The sequence below is a fragment of the Diabrotica virgifera genome, chromosome 6 (genome assembly GCF_917563875.1).
Source record: "Diabrotica virgifera virgifera chromosome 6, PGI_DIABVI_V3a".
NCBI classification, from domain to species: domain Eukaryota; kingdom Metazoa; phylum Arthropoda; class Insecta; order Coleoptera; family Chrysomelidae; genus Diabrotica; species Diabrotica virgifera.
In genome coordinates, this window is record NC_065448.1 from 210366365 (window position 1) to 210379727 (window position 13363).

At 35.8% G+C, this 13363-nt stretch overlaps 1 protein-coding gene across 1 annotated transcript in view; it reads right to left on the bottom strand.

The window, feature by feature from the left end:
• Nucleotides 1-497: 497 nt before the first annotated feature.
• LOC126886290 (uncharacterized) overlaps nucleotides 498-13363 on the bottom strand; it is a 54662-nt gene continuing 41796 nt past the window's right edge. The window contains exon 2 of the mRNA XM_050653161.1: nucleotides 498-988. Coding sequence (XP_050509118.1) covers nucleotides 498-988 — 491 coding nt within the window. The remainder of the gene's footprint in view (nucleotides 989-13363) is intronic.

Sequence of the window (13363 nt, forward strand, 5' to 3'; positions counted from 1 at the left end):
CATAGTAAAAATCAGCCAAATTAATAAATATCTAGACCAGCGGTTCTCAATTTGGGGTGCAGGTACCACTGGTGGTACATATCATTATTTGCAGTGGTACACAAAACGCAAACACAGCTAAAAGCAGCACCACAATTATTATTATACTTAATTAGATTACCTAGTTAAATACCTATTTCAGTTAGTTGGTAACAAAAATAATAAAAAGTTTTTTGTGGTTCATGACTCAAAAAGATTGAGAATAATTGGTCTAGACCAGTGGTTCCCAACCTTTTTCCCTCGAGGACCACAAGATCTATAAGAAAATGTCTGCGGACCACATGATTTTATAACTAGGTAAATTAAATTGAGAACTAGAGAAATATATTTTAAATCCTTTAATATACATTGTATTAAGAGTAAGTAATTAGAAAAAAAACATAGTTGTAGTCTTAATATAGTTATAGAAACATTATAAATCTATTGTAAAACGCTTACAAAATATGACACTAAGTCTCTCAGTGACTTCCTTGGTTTTGCATTTTACTGGCAAGATCTTCGATATTTGGCTTCAAAGAGGTAAAACTCAACCTGAATGGAGCATCCAATTTCAACAAACTGTTACGATGCTTATTCTTAATAACATTTAGTGTTGAAAATGCTGTTTCACAAAGATATGTAGAATTGAAAGGAAATAGAATTTTCAAGGCTTTTTGGCTGAGGGTTTGGTACTCATCAAGTAACTTGATCCAAAAGCTTGCAATATTGTCACATTGTATTTTGACAACTTCAAGCTGACGATCAGAAGATATCTCAATAAGTTCTTCCTGTTCATTAAGTGTAAGATCAATATCCTTGAGCGGTAAAAAAGGATTTGCCACCCACAAGTTTTTAGAACTGACGTCAGAACTGGCAGGGAAATAGTTGTCAAAATACCCTTGAAGCGATGCTATGTAAGCCTTTACCAAAGATGACAGCTGTTCTTTATTTATATTCATACCTTCCGTTTCTATTATAAATTCAGAAAACAGATTAAACATAGCAAAAGATCCTTTCTCTACTTCAGTTTGCCATAACTTTAACTTTTGTTTGAATGCAGCAATTTTTTTCTACAGATCGAATACTGTGTGTGAGGGCCCTTGAAGTCCAAGATTCAGCACATTTATAATTTCAAATATATCAGTCAAAAAAGCAAGTTTAGCCACCCATTGTCCATCCCGAAACACAGCCGCTAGTTCTGGATTGTTTTTGTCAAGGAACATACAAACCTCCTCTCTAAGTTCATAAAATCTGGCCAATACACGCCCTCAGGATAACCATCGTACTTTAGTGTGGAGGAGAAATTTGGAATGAAGCGAGCCCATACCATCACAAAGCGTAGCAAACAATCTTGAATTAAGAGCTTTGCTCCGGATTAAATTCACAGCCTTTACAACTGTAAGGAGGACTTCATTGAGTACAGGACTCAACTGTTTGGTTGCTAGCATTTCTCTGTGAATAATGCAGTGTGTTATTTGTACTTCGGTTCCCGCTTCTTTCAGTACAAAACTTTTAAGGCCTTGTTTGGAGCCTGTCATAGCAGCCGCGCCGTCAGTACACAATCCAACACAGTCTTTCCAAGATAGTTTATGCAACTTTAAATACCCATCAACAGCTTTAAAAATGTCCCGACCTTTTGTATGACCTGGCAGTTCAATAGATGTCATGTATTCTTCATTTAATTTCTTTTCTTCATGATCAATGTATTTTACATACACCAGTAAAATTGCTTTATTTGTAACATCGGTAGACTCATCTAATTGCAAAGAAAACCACTTAGATTGGTGAAGCTTTATTATGAGTTGGTTTTCAACATCTGCTGCCATCGATTCAACTCTTCTAGTAATTGTATTATTTGATAGAGCTATGTTTTTCATTTTTTTAGCTGACTCCTCACCAAGTACTTCTTTAGTGGCTTCAAAAATACAGGGTAAAATTAAATCTTCTCCTATTGTAAATGGTTTTTGCTATTTTCAATGAAATTAAAAAAGATGCATTTAAAGCAGCCTTATCCTGAGAAGAATACTGTTTCATTACTTCTTTTGCATTTTTAAGCTGAGTTTCCTTGCGCTTGAAAAAATCCAATGGTTTTTGAACAAGTTCTTTGTGTTTTGTCTCAAAATGACGCATGAGTTTGGCCGGTTTCATAGCTTCATTGCATAAAACCTCTGAACATACAACACACTGGGGCAAATGAACATCTCCATCTTCTTTAAAAGTAAATCCATATTTTAAGTATTCTGGGCTGTACTTACGATTGGCTGGTTTTCTACTTTTAGGTTCACTTAAAACAAACCTATCACTAACACTCGTACTAGCACTAGGTCCGGGTTCACTTTCATCATGTGCTCTTTTTAAAAACTTAAACAAATTCACTTGCTTACTCATTGCAGTCTCTCACTCTGTACATACGGTACATGACACTAGACACTACGACAGACAAATGGCCATGGAACTCAGGAGAAGGTAGACAATGCTGGACGGGGGTGCGGCTACACAGCGGCGGAGGGGAATGACCGAGCTTGAGAGTGGTGGAAGCATGTGTCCGCCCGCCCCGCAGTGACTATTAATAGCCTACCCTCTCCGCGCTCGCGCTGTGCCACTGTCACTCCACGCCTAACATCAGAAATAAAAACAGCATTACTCATGTGGCATACTTTCATAACAAACGTATCTCCGAGGATGAATGTCTCATTATATAGCCAGTAAAAACATTGTTATACTCGTATTGATGAAGAAAACCGTGAATTATAAGACGTACTCTGAAACAGCCCGCGGACCACACGTAAACTCGGCGCGGACCACAAGTGGTCCGCGGACCACGGGTTGGGAACCACTGGTCTAGACAACTGATACCGGGTGGAGTTTGACTCATGATCTAAGTAATCCGTGCCTATGTTCTAAATAACTAAAGTTGATTAGAAACTTATATATTTTATTATATTAATACAGGGTAGAAAAGCCATATCCATGATAAACGGCATTCTGTGGGACCAGACAATATCTAAAGCGAACAAACAGCTCATATACAATACATACTTAAAAGTCTAATCACATATGGCAGTGAAGTTTGGCCACTGAAACAAAGAACGGAGAAAATGCTACTAGTAACAGAAATGGACTTCTGGAGAAGAGCAGCAGGCAAATCAAGAAGAGATCGGATACCAAATGAGAGAATACGAGAAATGATGGGAGTCACACATACAATAATTGATGACATAAAAACAAAACAACTAGTATGACAGATGACAGGATCCCTAAGCAGATTTTGGCATGGACACCACAAGGGAGAAGAAAAAGAGGAAGAAATCCCTCCAGGTCTATGGTTAAACAGAGAATAATGGCGGTTAGGAGTCGGAAGGCGTCGAAGAACGCTGTAAACCGATAGTAATACATAGTAGTAGTAGTGGATTTTATTATCCAATATAAGCGAATGTAATGTTCAATATAAGCGAAAATATGAGGTTATCGTTGTAATTTCAGTATTTTATAAATGCTAGAATATTCCACAGTGATGCTCTCTGTGAAAAAACACACTTTTATTGGTACACCCGGTCTACAGTGACAATAATAATTGACCTGTCTAGCAACAATATTACAGCGATATTTATAAAAATAAGACAACATATTAAAAAAATCACTTAAATCGAACAACAGGCTTAGGAAATTCAAGACATTAACAATGACCTGTTTTTAAGGTGGTGAGTAAATTTTTTGGAGAAGTGTATATCGTTAATTTCGGTATTTTATTTACACTGTTCCTTTGTCTCGTAATCATACTTTTAAATAATAGTCGCGCTGTTTCGGCAAATTTTCTGTAACCCAGTGATCTCATAGCATAGGTCATAGCACATTCAGCAAAAACAATACATAATAGTCTTACTATTCTATAATATACCGATAAGATTAAATTTATTAGGTATATTTTTTATCAGCAAGGTGATATATTTTTAAAAAGTTTGGATACGATATTTGATATTACTATCGGCGTCGCAAAGCAAGAATGTTATGTTATGATTAGAAGGCAAGGCGACTATTCTCATAATAGGTCTGGATCCCGCGTATGAAAAAAAAGTTGATTAATAGCAAGCTGAAAATTTGTTAAGAGCTTAAGGGTGTCTAGTCGGACAAACTTTGATATATGGGAACACTGGAACAGTGGAAGTTTTAATTGTGGAATAGGTTAAAAATTTGGAACGGTCAGACCACGAAAACGTCACATGTATTTTGTCCGACGGAACTTCCAATTGATTTGTTACCCTTTCATTAAACTCTCATGCAAAAATGAGACTGCTATTTATCACCTGCCATAATTCCTGTCATTTGACATGTTCTACGTGTTCCACTCATTATCATGCCCGTTTGGTGATAAATAGCAGCCTGATTTTTGCATGAGAGTTTAATGAAAGGGTAACAAATCAATTGGAAGTTCTGTCGGACAAAATACATGTGACGTTTTCGTGGTCTGACCGTTCCAAATTTTTAAACTGTTCCACAATTAAAACTTCCTCTGATCCAGTGTTCCCATATATCAAAGTTTGTCTGAGTAGATACCCTTAAGCTATTAACAAATTTTCAGCTTGCTATTAATCAACTTTTTTTTTATACGCGGGATCCAGACCTATAACCCGGACAACTAATTTCAGAGAAGTCGTCTGATGGGAAGGAAAGTAAAAAATATTTTATTTTTACATTGTAATAATGACCTGAGTACGTGTCAAATGTGTCAAGTGTTCTTTAAATGGATATTTTGACTCGCTATGTATGTTTATGGTATTGTTCGTAGTGAACATAAGTCCAATTTTAAAAATTTTTGTTAAAAATTTTTTTTGTTTCTCATAAAGTATGTAAGAATATAGCCGAACTTAATATACATACTGCCTAAAACGACCCTCAGTTCTAACTGCAAGACGCAAGAGTCTCGCAGGCTAAGTCTTGTTCTTGCTCAAGTCTTGCACGGTAAGTCTTGGTCTTGGTCTTGCTAACATTAGGCGGTCTTGGTCTTGGTCTTGCGATAACGCAAGAACAAGAACAAGACTGCAAGACCAAGACCGATTTTGGGCAACACTAGTTATGACTAGTTCAGAAGCATAAGTCCGTTTATTTCCTCCCTCCAAATTTCACTATTATGAGTAAAACCGATCAAAAAATAAGAGGAAGAGAGGGGATATACGTGTGTGTTTGTTTTTGTTTGTGCGCGGGTGTGTGTGTGTGTGTGTGTGTGTTGGTGTGTGTAGGTTTCAAAGGTTTAAGGGATTTAGTAGTAATAAGAAATCGCCGGTACATAATAAAAATAACGTAACTGCAGATTTTGTCAATTTCTGTTTATCGCGTAATTAACTTCTAAAATACTATATACAGATAGACGAAGCAACGAAGCATTAAACCTAGGAATTTTGTGCAGTAAGATGAATCGTCATGCAACTTTTTGCATTCGATTAGAGAGAGTGTCAGGCAACTTTGTGAACTAAATTCATCTAGGGCAAAAATTTTTGTGCATAAGAAAATGCATTTTAAATCACAATACTAATCAGTCGCTAAAGAGTTCTAAAAACCACTGTTTTTTTTTATAAAAGCAGACTAGAAATCTAAAAATTAAAATAATACCGCAGAAAACACAAAAAATCGCTGATATAACTTAATTACCCTTGAAATGCCAATTATGTCAAAATTTCATAAATGTCATTAGTGTCAAAATTTAACGACAACTGCTTTAAAAACGACAAAATTTTAAAATAATTTTTAAATAGATAATTTTTAGGATATACATAATATAAAAGTGTTTCAAGAAAAATTATTAATGAAAAATATATTTAGCGACCCCCAAAACACCGAAGTAATGGATATTGACTGATTTTGAATGAATATAACATAAAAATGTAGGCGACGAGTTCCACCCTAGGCACCAGGTACTTTGGAGACCATCGCCGACATGAAATTCGTACTCAGAGACCCCAAAAACCCCCGAGTAATGGTTATTGACTGGTTTTGACTGGTTACAACATAAAACTCCAGGCGACGAGGTTCACCCTGGGCACCAGGTAACTTAGAAACAATCGCCGACATGAAATTCGTACTAATTGACCCACAAAACCCCTCGAGTAATGGTTACTGACTGATTTTGAATGGTTATAACATAAAAAGCTAGGCAACGAGTTCCAACCCTTGGCACCAGGTACCTTGGGCACCATCGCCGATATGAAATTCGTACTCAGGGACCCTCAAAACCACCAGGGTAATAGTTTTTGACTAATTTTGAATAATTATAACTAAAAACTCCTGACGACGAGTTCCACTTTAGGCACCAGGTATCTTAGAGACCATCGCCGACATTAAATTCGTGGTCAGCGACCCCAAAAACCGCCGTGTAATGGATATTGACTGATTTTTAATTATTATAACATAAGACTCCAGGCGACGAGTTCTACACTGGGCACCAGGTACCTTGGAGACCATCGCCGACATGAAATTCGTAATACTTTTTGACTAATTTTGAATAATTATAACTAAAAACTCCTGACAACGAGTTCCACTTTAGGCACCAGGTATCTTAGAGACCATCGCCGATATTAAATTCGTGGTCAGCGACCCCAAGAACCGCCGTGTAATGGATATTGACTGATTTTTAATTATTATAACATAAGACTCCAGGCGACGAGTTCCACACTGGGCACCAGGTACCTTGGAGACTATCGCCGACATGAAATTCGTACTCAGCGACCCCCAAAACACCCAGGGTAATAGTTTTTGGCTGATTTTGGATAATTATAACTAAAAACTCTAGGCGACGAGTTCCACCCTGGGCCCCAGGTATCTTGGATGCCATCGCTAACCTTAAATTCGTGCCGGCGACCGGCGACCCCAAAAACCCCCGACTAATGGATATTGACTGATTTTTAATGATTATAACATAAAACTCTAGGCGACGAGTTCCACCGTGGGCACCAGGTACCTTGGAGATCATCGCCGATATGAAATTCGTGCTCAGCGATCCCCAAAACCCCGAGTATAAAAATTCAACTCATTTCCGTCAATATTTCCCAAGTTCTAAATTTTTCATTTTCACCTCTTCGAGATGCACTTTTAAAATGCATTTTCTTATGTACAAAAATGTTTTCCCTTGATTAATTTATTTCAAAAAGTTGCCTGACACTCTCTCTAATCGAATGCAAAAAGTTCCATGACGATTCATCTTACTGCACAAAATTCCTAGGTTTTGGGCTTTTTAGTGCTTCATTGCTTCGTCTTAAGATGTAAGCGACAGAACTGTAACTATGTGCTGAGCCACTACAAGGTAGTTGAGTCGTTATTGAAATACGCACCATTTTAAACTTTGTTGGAGATGAATAATGACGCAATTGTAAATAGGGTTGAAAATGGGGGGACCAAATTAAGATAATGAAATTCGGACCAATAGGGATGAAAATAAAAGCTATAGCTTCAAGAATAAACGGCATACTAACTATTTAAAAATAGTTTTTTTTGTACAGAAAAAAAATTTTAAGATCAAGAATAACACAAGTGTCGATAGGGTTGAAAAGGGGGGTATTAAGTTAGCCTTCGGATGACCAAGAGGGGGAAATTGTGACCCCAACGTATGTTTTTCTTTGATAAATTCAAAAGTATTTTCAATTTTTAACTCATTAATTTTTTAATTTGACTTTAATATCATTCTAGATATCCTCATATTTTGAAATAAAAAAATTCCCTATATTTTACGAATAAAAAATATATTCTGAAGTTGGTGTTTAGTAAAATACCGTCTATAATGTGTAATTCCAAGTAGTTTTACGCTAATGACGTCGACTTTGCAAAGTAACAAGACACTTACTCAACATACACACTACACAGGACACTAATACTCATGTTGTGACTGGCTGAATGACATAAAATCAATGCCATAAAAAAAATTTAAAAAAAAGCTTAATTTTTTTGTTAAATGTCATTTTTGACATTTTTGACCTGGGGTCATTTCCCTCCCCCTCTTGGTCATCCGTGTAACAAAAAAAGTTGGTCATCGGAAGGCTAAGATATTCAAATTCGAATCAATAGGCATGAAACTAAAAGCCATCATTGTAGTAAGAATAAACGCCATGCCGATGCTGCTGGATGATTACTTCTCATTTACTCATTAATCACTATTTTAAACATTTCAAAATCGTTTTTTTTGCTCTCCTGAGAAATTTGGCTTTTTGCAGTTACGTCATTCTTCTTCCGGACCGGAGAAATAATAATTATTTGTTTTTATTTATTTTATTTTTCTATTTTTCGTTATAATTTTTCCATACATTTTAATGGCCATTTATGTATATAGCAGATATTGTTAATTGGTTTAATACGAAACTCATTATGGAAAATATTATTGACAGTTCATTTAAACTAGGCCTTTATATAATGTTATCAATTTGAAGGGTACGCTGCAGTTTATTTGAATATTTAACATTCATAATATTCCACGGCGTAACCCAAATATTTGGTCAAATATGTGTGATAACAATTACAAAATTACTAATTACTAAATTCCTCCACCCGTCAGTAAAATGAGCGATATGCTTTTAATGAATATTCCGAGCGATAACAGCATTATCGTCTATTTTGAACGTCCTAATACTGATAGATAGATTTTTGATTTTTAGTAATTATAACCAGAATCATATACGTTGATTCAATTACTATGATTTCTTGAGTTAAATACTTCGGCAAATTTTAGATGTTCTAAGATCAGATTTTCTGTTAAACCTGCCTAATTTGCTTATGTTTTTTAGGAGCTGCTTCTTAGCAGCTGGGTGCAGGTCTTGGACCCATTATCCTAGCTCTATCAGTTTCCTTCTAGTGAGGTTTATAAAGATGATATATCCTCAAACGGGATCGCCACCGGACCTCCGCTTCAGACGCCCGGTCTGTTTGATAAAACCGACAAACAAGTCTCTGTAGCTTGCTCTTGGTTACTACTTCTTTGAGGGTTGTTTGGTGTAAGTGGTACCATTGCTGTTTTGCGTTTGACAAGGCTGTGTTGAGATATTATTACATTCTGAATGATTCATATTATAAAATACTTTTAAACGTCATCCAAAGTCAATAATCAAAGCATTAAACTCTCGGATTCAGTAACCTTAAGTAATATTGAAATGTCATACTAGTTATTGTTTTAAGGTCTATATAAACACAGCTTGACATATAGACAAGGCAAAAACGGGGGGTTCGTTGGGAAAAATATTCCCATGAGATTTTTTTGCATAATCACATTCGTGACACATCCCAGAATAAGGTTCAATAAGGAAACACAGACAGTATGGCGTTTAGTTGCTGAATCTTTCAAGTTATGTATAAATATATCAGTGCAAGAATAGGTGTGAAAAGAATATATTAGTATTTTTAGTAAATATATTTATTATAATTTTTGTGTCTTTGGATTTGTCTTCCTCAGGAGAAAGATGAGTATTATTAAAACATTTTATTGTATATTTATTATACTTGTCTGTTTGTTACCGTGAATTGTCATTAGGTACGTCCGAACCGATACAGACACAGTTCTCGTAGCGTATTTGGTATAGCATTCGGCCAGAGATCGAGAGGTCTTGAGTTCGAGTCCAGAACAATCCTATAATTTTTTTTTAAGGCGGTAAGTACAAAATTATTTTAATGTTTAAAAAAATTAAAACAACCTGTTTAAAGTATATTTATTTTTAAGAAATCATATAATAGAGGTATAACTTCTTACGTGCGTATAAAGTACACACACATTCTTTTTTTTTAATCAAATTGCAAAAATCAATGTTTTTGGCCGGACAATTTTTTTTAGATTTTCTGGATCATTCTGGACAAGAAAGATTTCTTATAATTTTTCTGTAAAGTTGATCGTTTTCGAATTATAAGCAATTTAAAATTGAAAAAATCGAAAAATGGCGATTTTTAAAGCTTAATAACTCGATTAAAAGTTATTATTATGAAAGTCAGAAAGTGACTGGATCAAAGTTTAAAGTCTCCCCTATAAGATCCTGAAGAAATTTTTGTCATTATTTTATTACTTAGCTGTTATTTTTAAGTAATAATAATGAGCGCCATGCAAGTGTTAGGCGGCCGTAAATGCCGAGTGCGAGAGAGATGCCATTCCGGCAGTCCAATTGTGCATCTTACTCGCACTCAGATTTACAGCCGCGTCAATACGATCTAACCGCTCATTGTTATTAATTAAAAATAACAACTTAGTAATATATTAATGACACAAATTTCTTCAGGATCATGTAGGGGGGCTTTAGGCTTTAATTTAGTCACTTTCTGACTTTTATAATAATAATTTTAACTGAGTTATAAAGTCTTAAAAATAGCCATTTTCGCGTTTTTCAAATTTTAAATTGCTTATAACTCGAAAACGATCAGCTTTAGAGAAAAATTATAAGAAACCTCTTTTGTCCAGAATGATGCAAAAAATCTAAAAAAAAAATTTCCGTATTGATTTTGGTTATTTGATTAAGTTAAAAAAATTTGGACCACTTTTCACGTGGCCGACTTCTTGAACCTTATTCTGGGATGTCTCACGAATGTGATTATGCAAGAAAATCTCATGGGAATATTTTTCCCAACGAACCCGCCATATTCGCCTTGTCTAATAGAATTATTGTTGAGGTTAATATTTTTATTGGCCATGATGACATAACCTTGGGCTAGGTCGCTACTCTTGTTGATGATTATACTCACAGTTCGAATACTAGTAAATAAAGTATAATGTAGTTAAATTGAAGTCTTATTTATTATATTTAATTAATAAGGACCAAAGGCACCTGATCCCAACTGCCAACATATTTATTTACCACAGCTGGATAGTCGCCCACAAATAATTTTCTCGGTCCCTTTCTTGTTCCCTAAGTTGGTTTCCTAGAATGCCTAAGCCGACCACCTCCTTAGACTTCAATTTTGCCGTATAGAGACCACTTCCGTATATCAGTTTTCTACTTGTAATAGGTTTATTCTAGCATCAGTTTCAAACGGTTTGAAACCATCAGCGAATAGTGGACCAGCGCGAGTAGAGGGGATAGCACTGGTGACTGTATTATGTTCTCTCACTGATCAACTATTTGCTGACGGTTTCTGACTAGTTTGACTGTTTGCTAGAACAAACCTAATATCAACCTGGGTAAAATTGTTCAGTTCCGAGGCACACCTTTTCTTTACCTTTCATAGCTGATATATTGGCCGTTCATTTGTTTCAATACCGGAATGCTAAGGCAACATCTAACAGCTACTTTCTTCAAAAATGAATAAACCATTTTCAATTTCGTTGCAACAAGAAAATACCGCCGCATCATTATTCTAGTTCAATCAGAGAGTTTAGCAAGCACCTCTACCATACATATGCTGCTGTCTCTGACCCAACCAGGACAAACCCCGACGTGCAGTGACGGATTGTAACGAACGAAATGGCAGGGATGCCCTAGCGGCAAATTCTAACAAAAGACTAAGTTTTCAGATGAAGTAGTTTTCAATCCTAATAGCAATATTAATAATATTTAAAAATATTAAAATTACTAAAAGATTTTTAAATTAAAAACCTATTGGTCCATTTTCTTGGTAACACCTCCAAGGCTTTTAAAATTTGCAAGCCAGATGGATGCTGAAGCGAAGAAGACAAGAGGGAATTAAAAAATCTTACAATTCACGACCCCGTCTGTTCAGCTGGTAAATTCCAACAGAAAATGGACCTTGTTACTCAAAAGAAGTAACGACCAATATAAAAATAAAATAAAAATTCCATTTTTATTCAGTTACAATGCGAAAGCAAAACAATCTTATTTTTCACTTAGAATACGGAGCGCAATCCAGCACTCTGAATCGACGATTTTCGACTCTTGTTGGAGTCTCATCGGAGAGAACGTAGGCCTGCTACAAAGACCAAAACTCTCGGTGTTGGTCACTTAGAGTATGGAGCAGCAGGCCTACGTTCTCTCCGATGAGACTCCAACAAGAGTCGAAAATCGTCGATTCAGAGTGCTGGATTGCGCTCCGTATTCTAAGTGAAAAATAAGATTATTTTGCCGTCGCATTGCAACTAAATAAAAATGGAATTTTTATTTTATTTTTATATTGGTCGTTCCTTCTTTGAGTCACTAGGTCCATTTTCTGTTGGAATTTACCAGCTGAACAGGCGGGGTCGTGAACTGTAAGTTTTTTGAATTCCCTCTTGTCTTCTTCGCTTCAGCATCCATCTGGCTTGCAAATTTTAGAACCCTTGGAGGTGTTACCAAGAAAATGGACCAATAAGTTTTCAATTTAGAAATCTTTTAGTAATATTTTTAAGTATTATTAATATTGCTATTAGGATTGAAAACTACTTCATCTTTCAATTGCCAGATGACGCTAGTCACCTAGTCCATTCACGTCAGTTGCGGTGTGAAGGATAAACTATCGGTGTTGGTCACTTAAAGTATGGAGCAGCAGGCCTACGTTCTCTCCGATGAGACTCCAACAAGAGTCGAAAATCGTCGATTCAGAGTGCTCGATTGCGCTCCGTATTCTAAGTGAAAAATAAGATTGTTTTCCTTCGCATTACAACTGAATAAAAATGGAATTTTAATTTTATTTTTAGACTAAGTTTTCAATCTAACAGCACATAAAACAACATCAAAAAATGCTACTCTATATCCCACCAGACTGAAAACAATGGCAACATTATCTGGTTACAAATCCGAGGCTTCTACAATTTGCAAGCCATAACGGATGCTGAGACTAAGGAAGATGAGGAAATTTTACAATTTATAATTCACGTCCCATCTGCTCAGCGCGGTAAAGTTCCAACGAGAATGGTTCCCTTCGTACTCCAATCGGAGTAAACATGCAAATCAAAAATGAATAAACTATTTTCAATTTCGCGGCAACAAAAAAATAGAGCCGGATCATTATTCTAGTTCAATCAGAGAGTGTAGCAAGCACCTCTACCGGTTTCGAAACTTATTACTGTCTCATCGGGAGGCATCTGATCAGGTTGCAAAATCATTCAGAACTTTAAAACAGGTTGGTTTGCTGCTCTGTTTTTTGATCGGATTTATGAATGCCTTCAGAGCTGATTAGTTATCCAAGTGAAAAATTGTACCATGATACTGAATTCCACTGTTTAGTGCTCATTAGTAGATTTTCGAAAAAATAGGGTATTTTCTTACAATTAACAATTTGTTTTAATTTGTTCTCTTGACATATGGGTCAGAATGTTGACAGCTTTTTAATCAGCATAGAAATAAAACAGAAGCAGCGGAAATCAATTTTTCATTCCAATGGATTTCCAAGACCAAAAGGACACGTCGACCAAGAGGACAGAAAGTGTCCTCACTTTCTGTACTCAGATTATTATTTT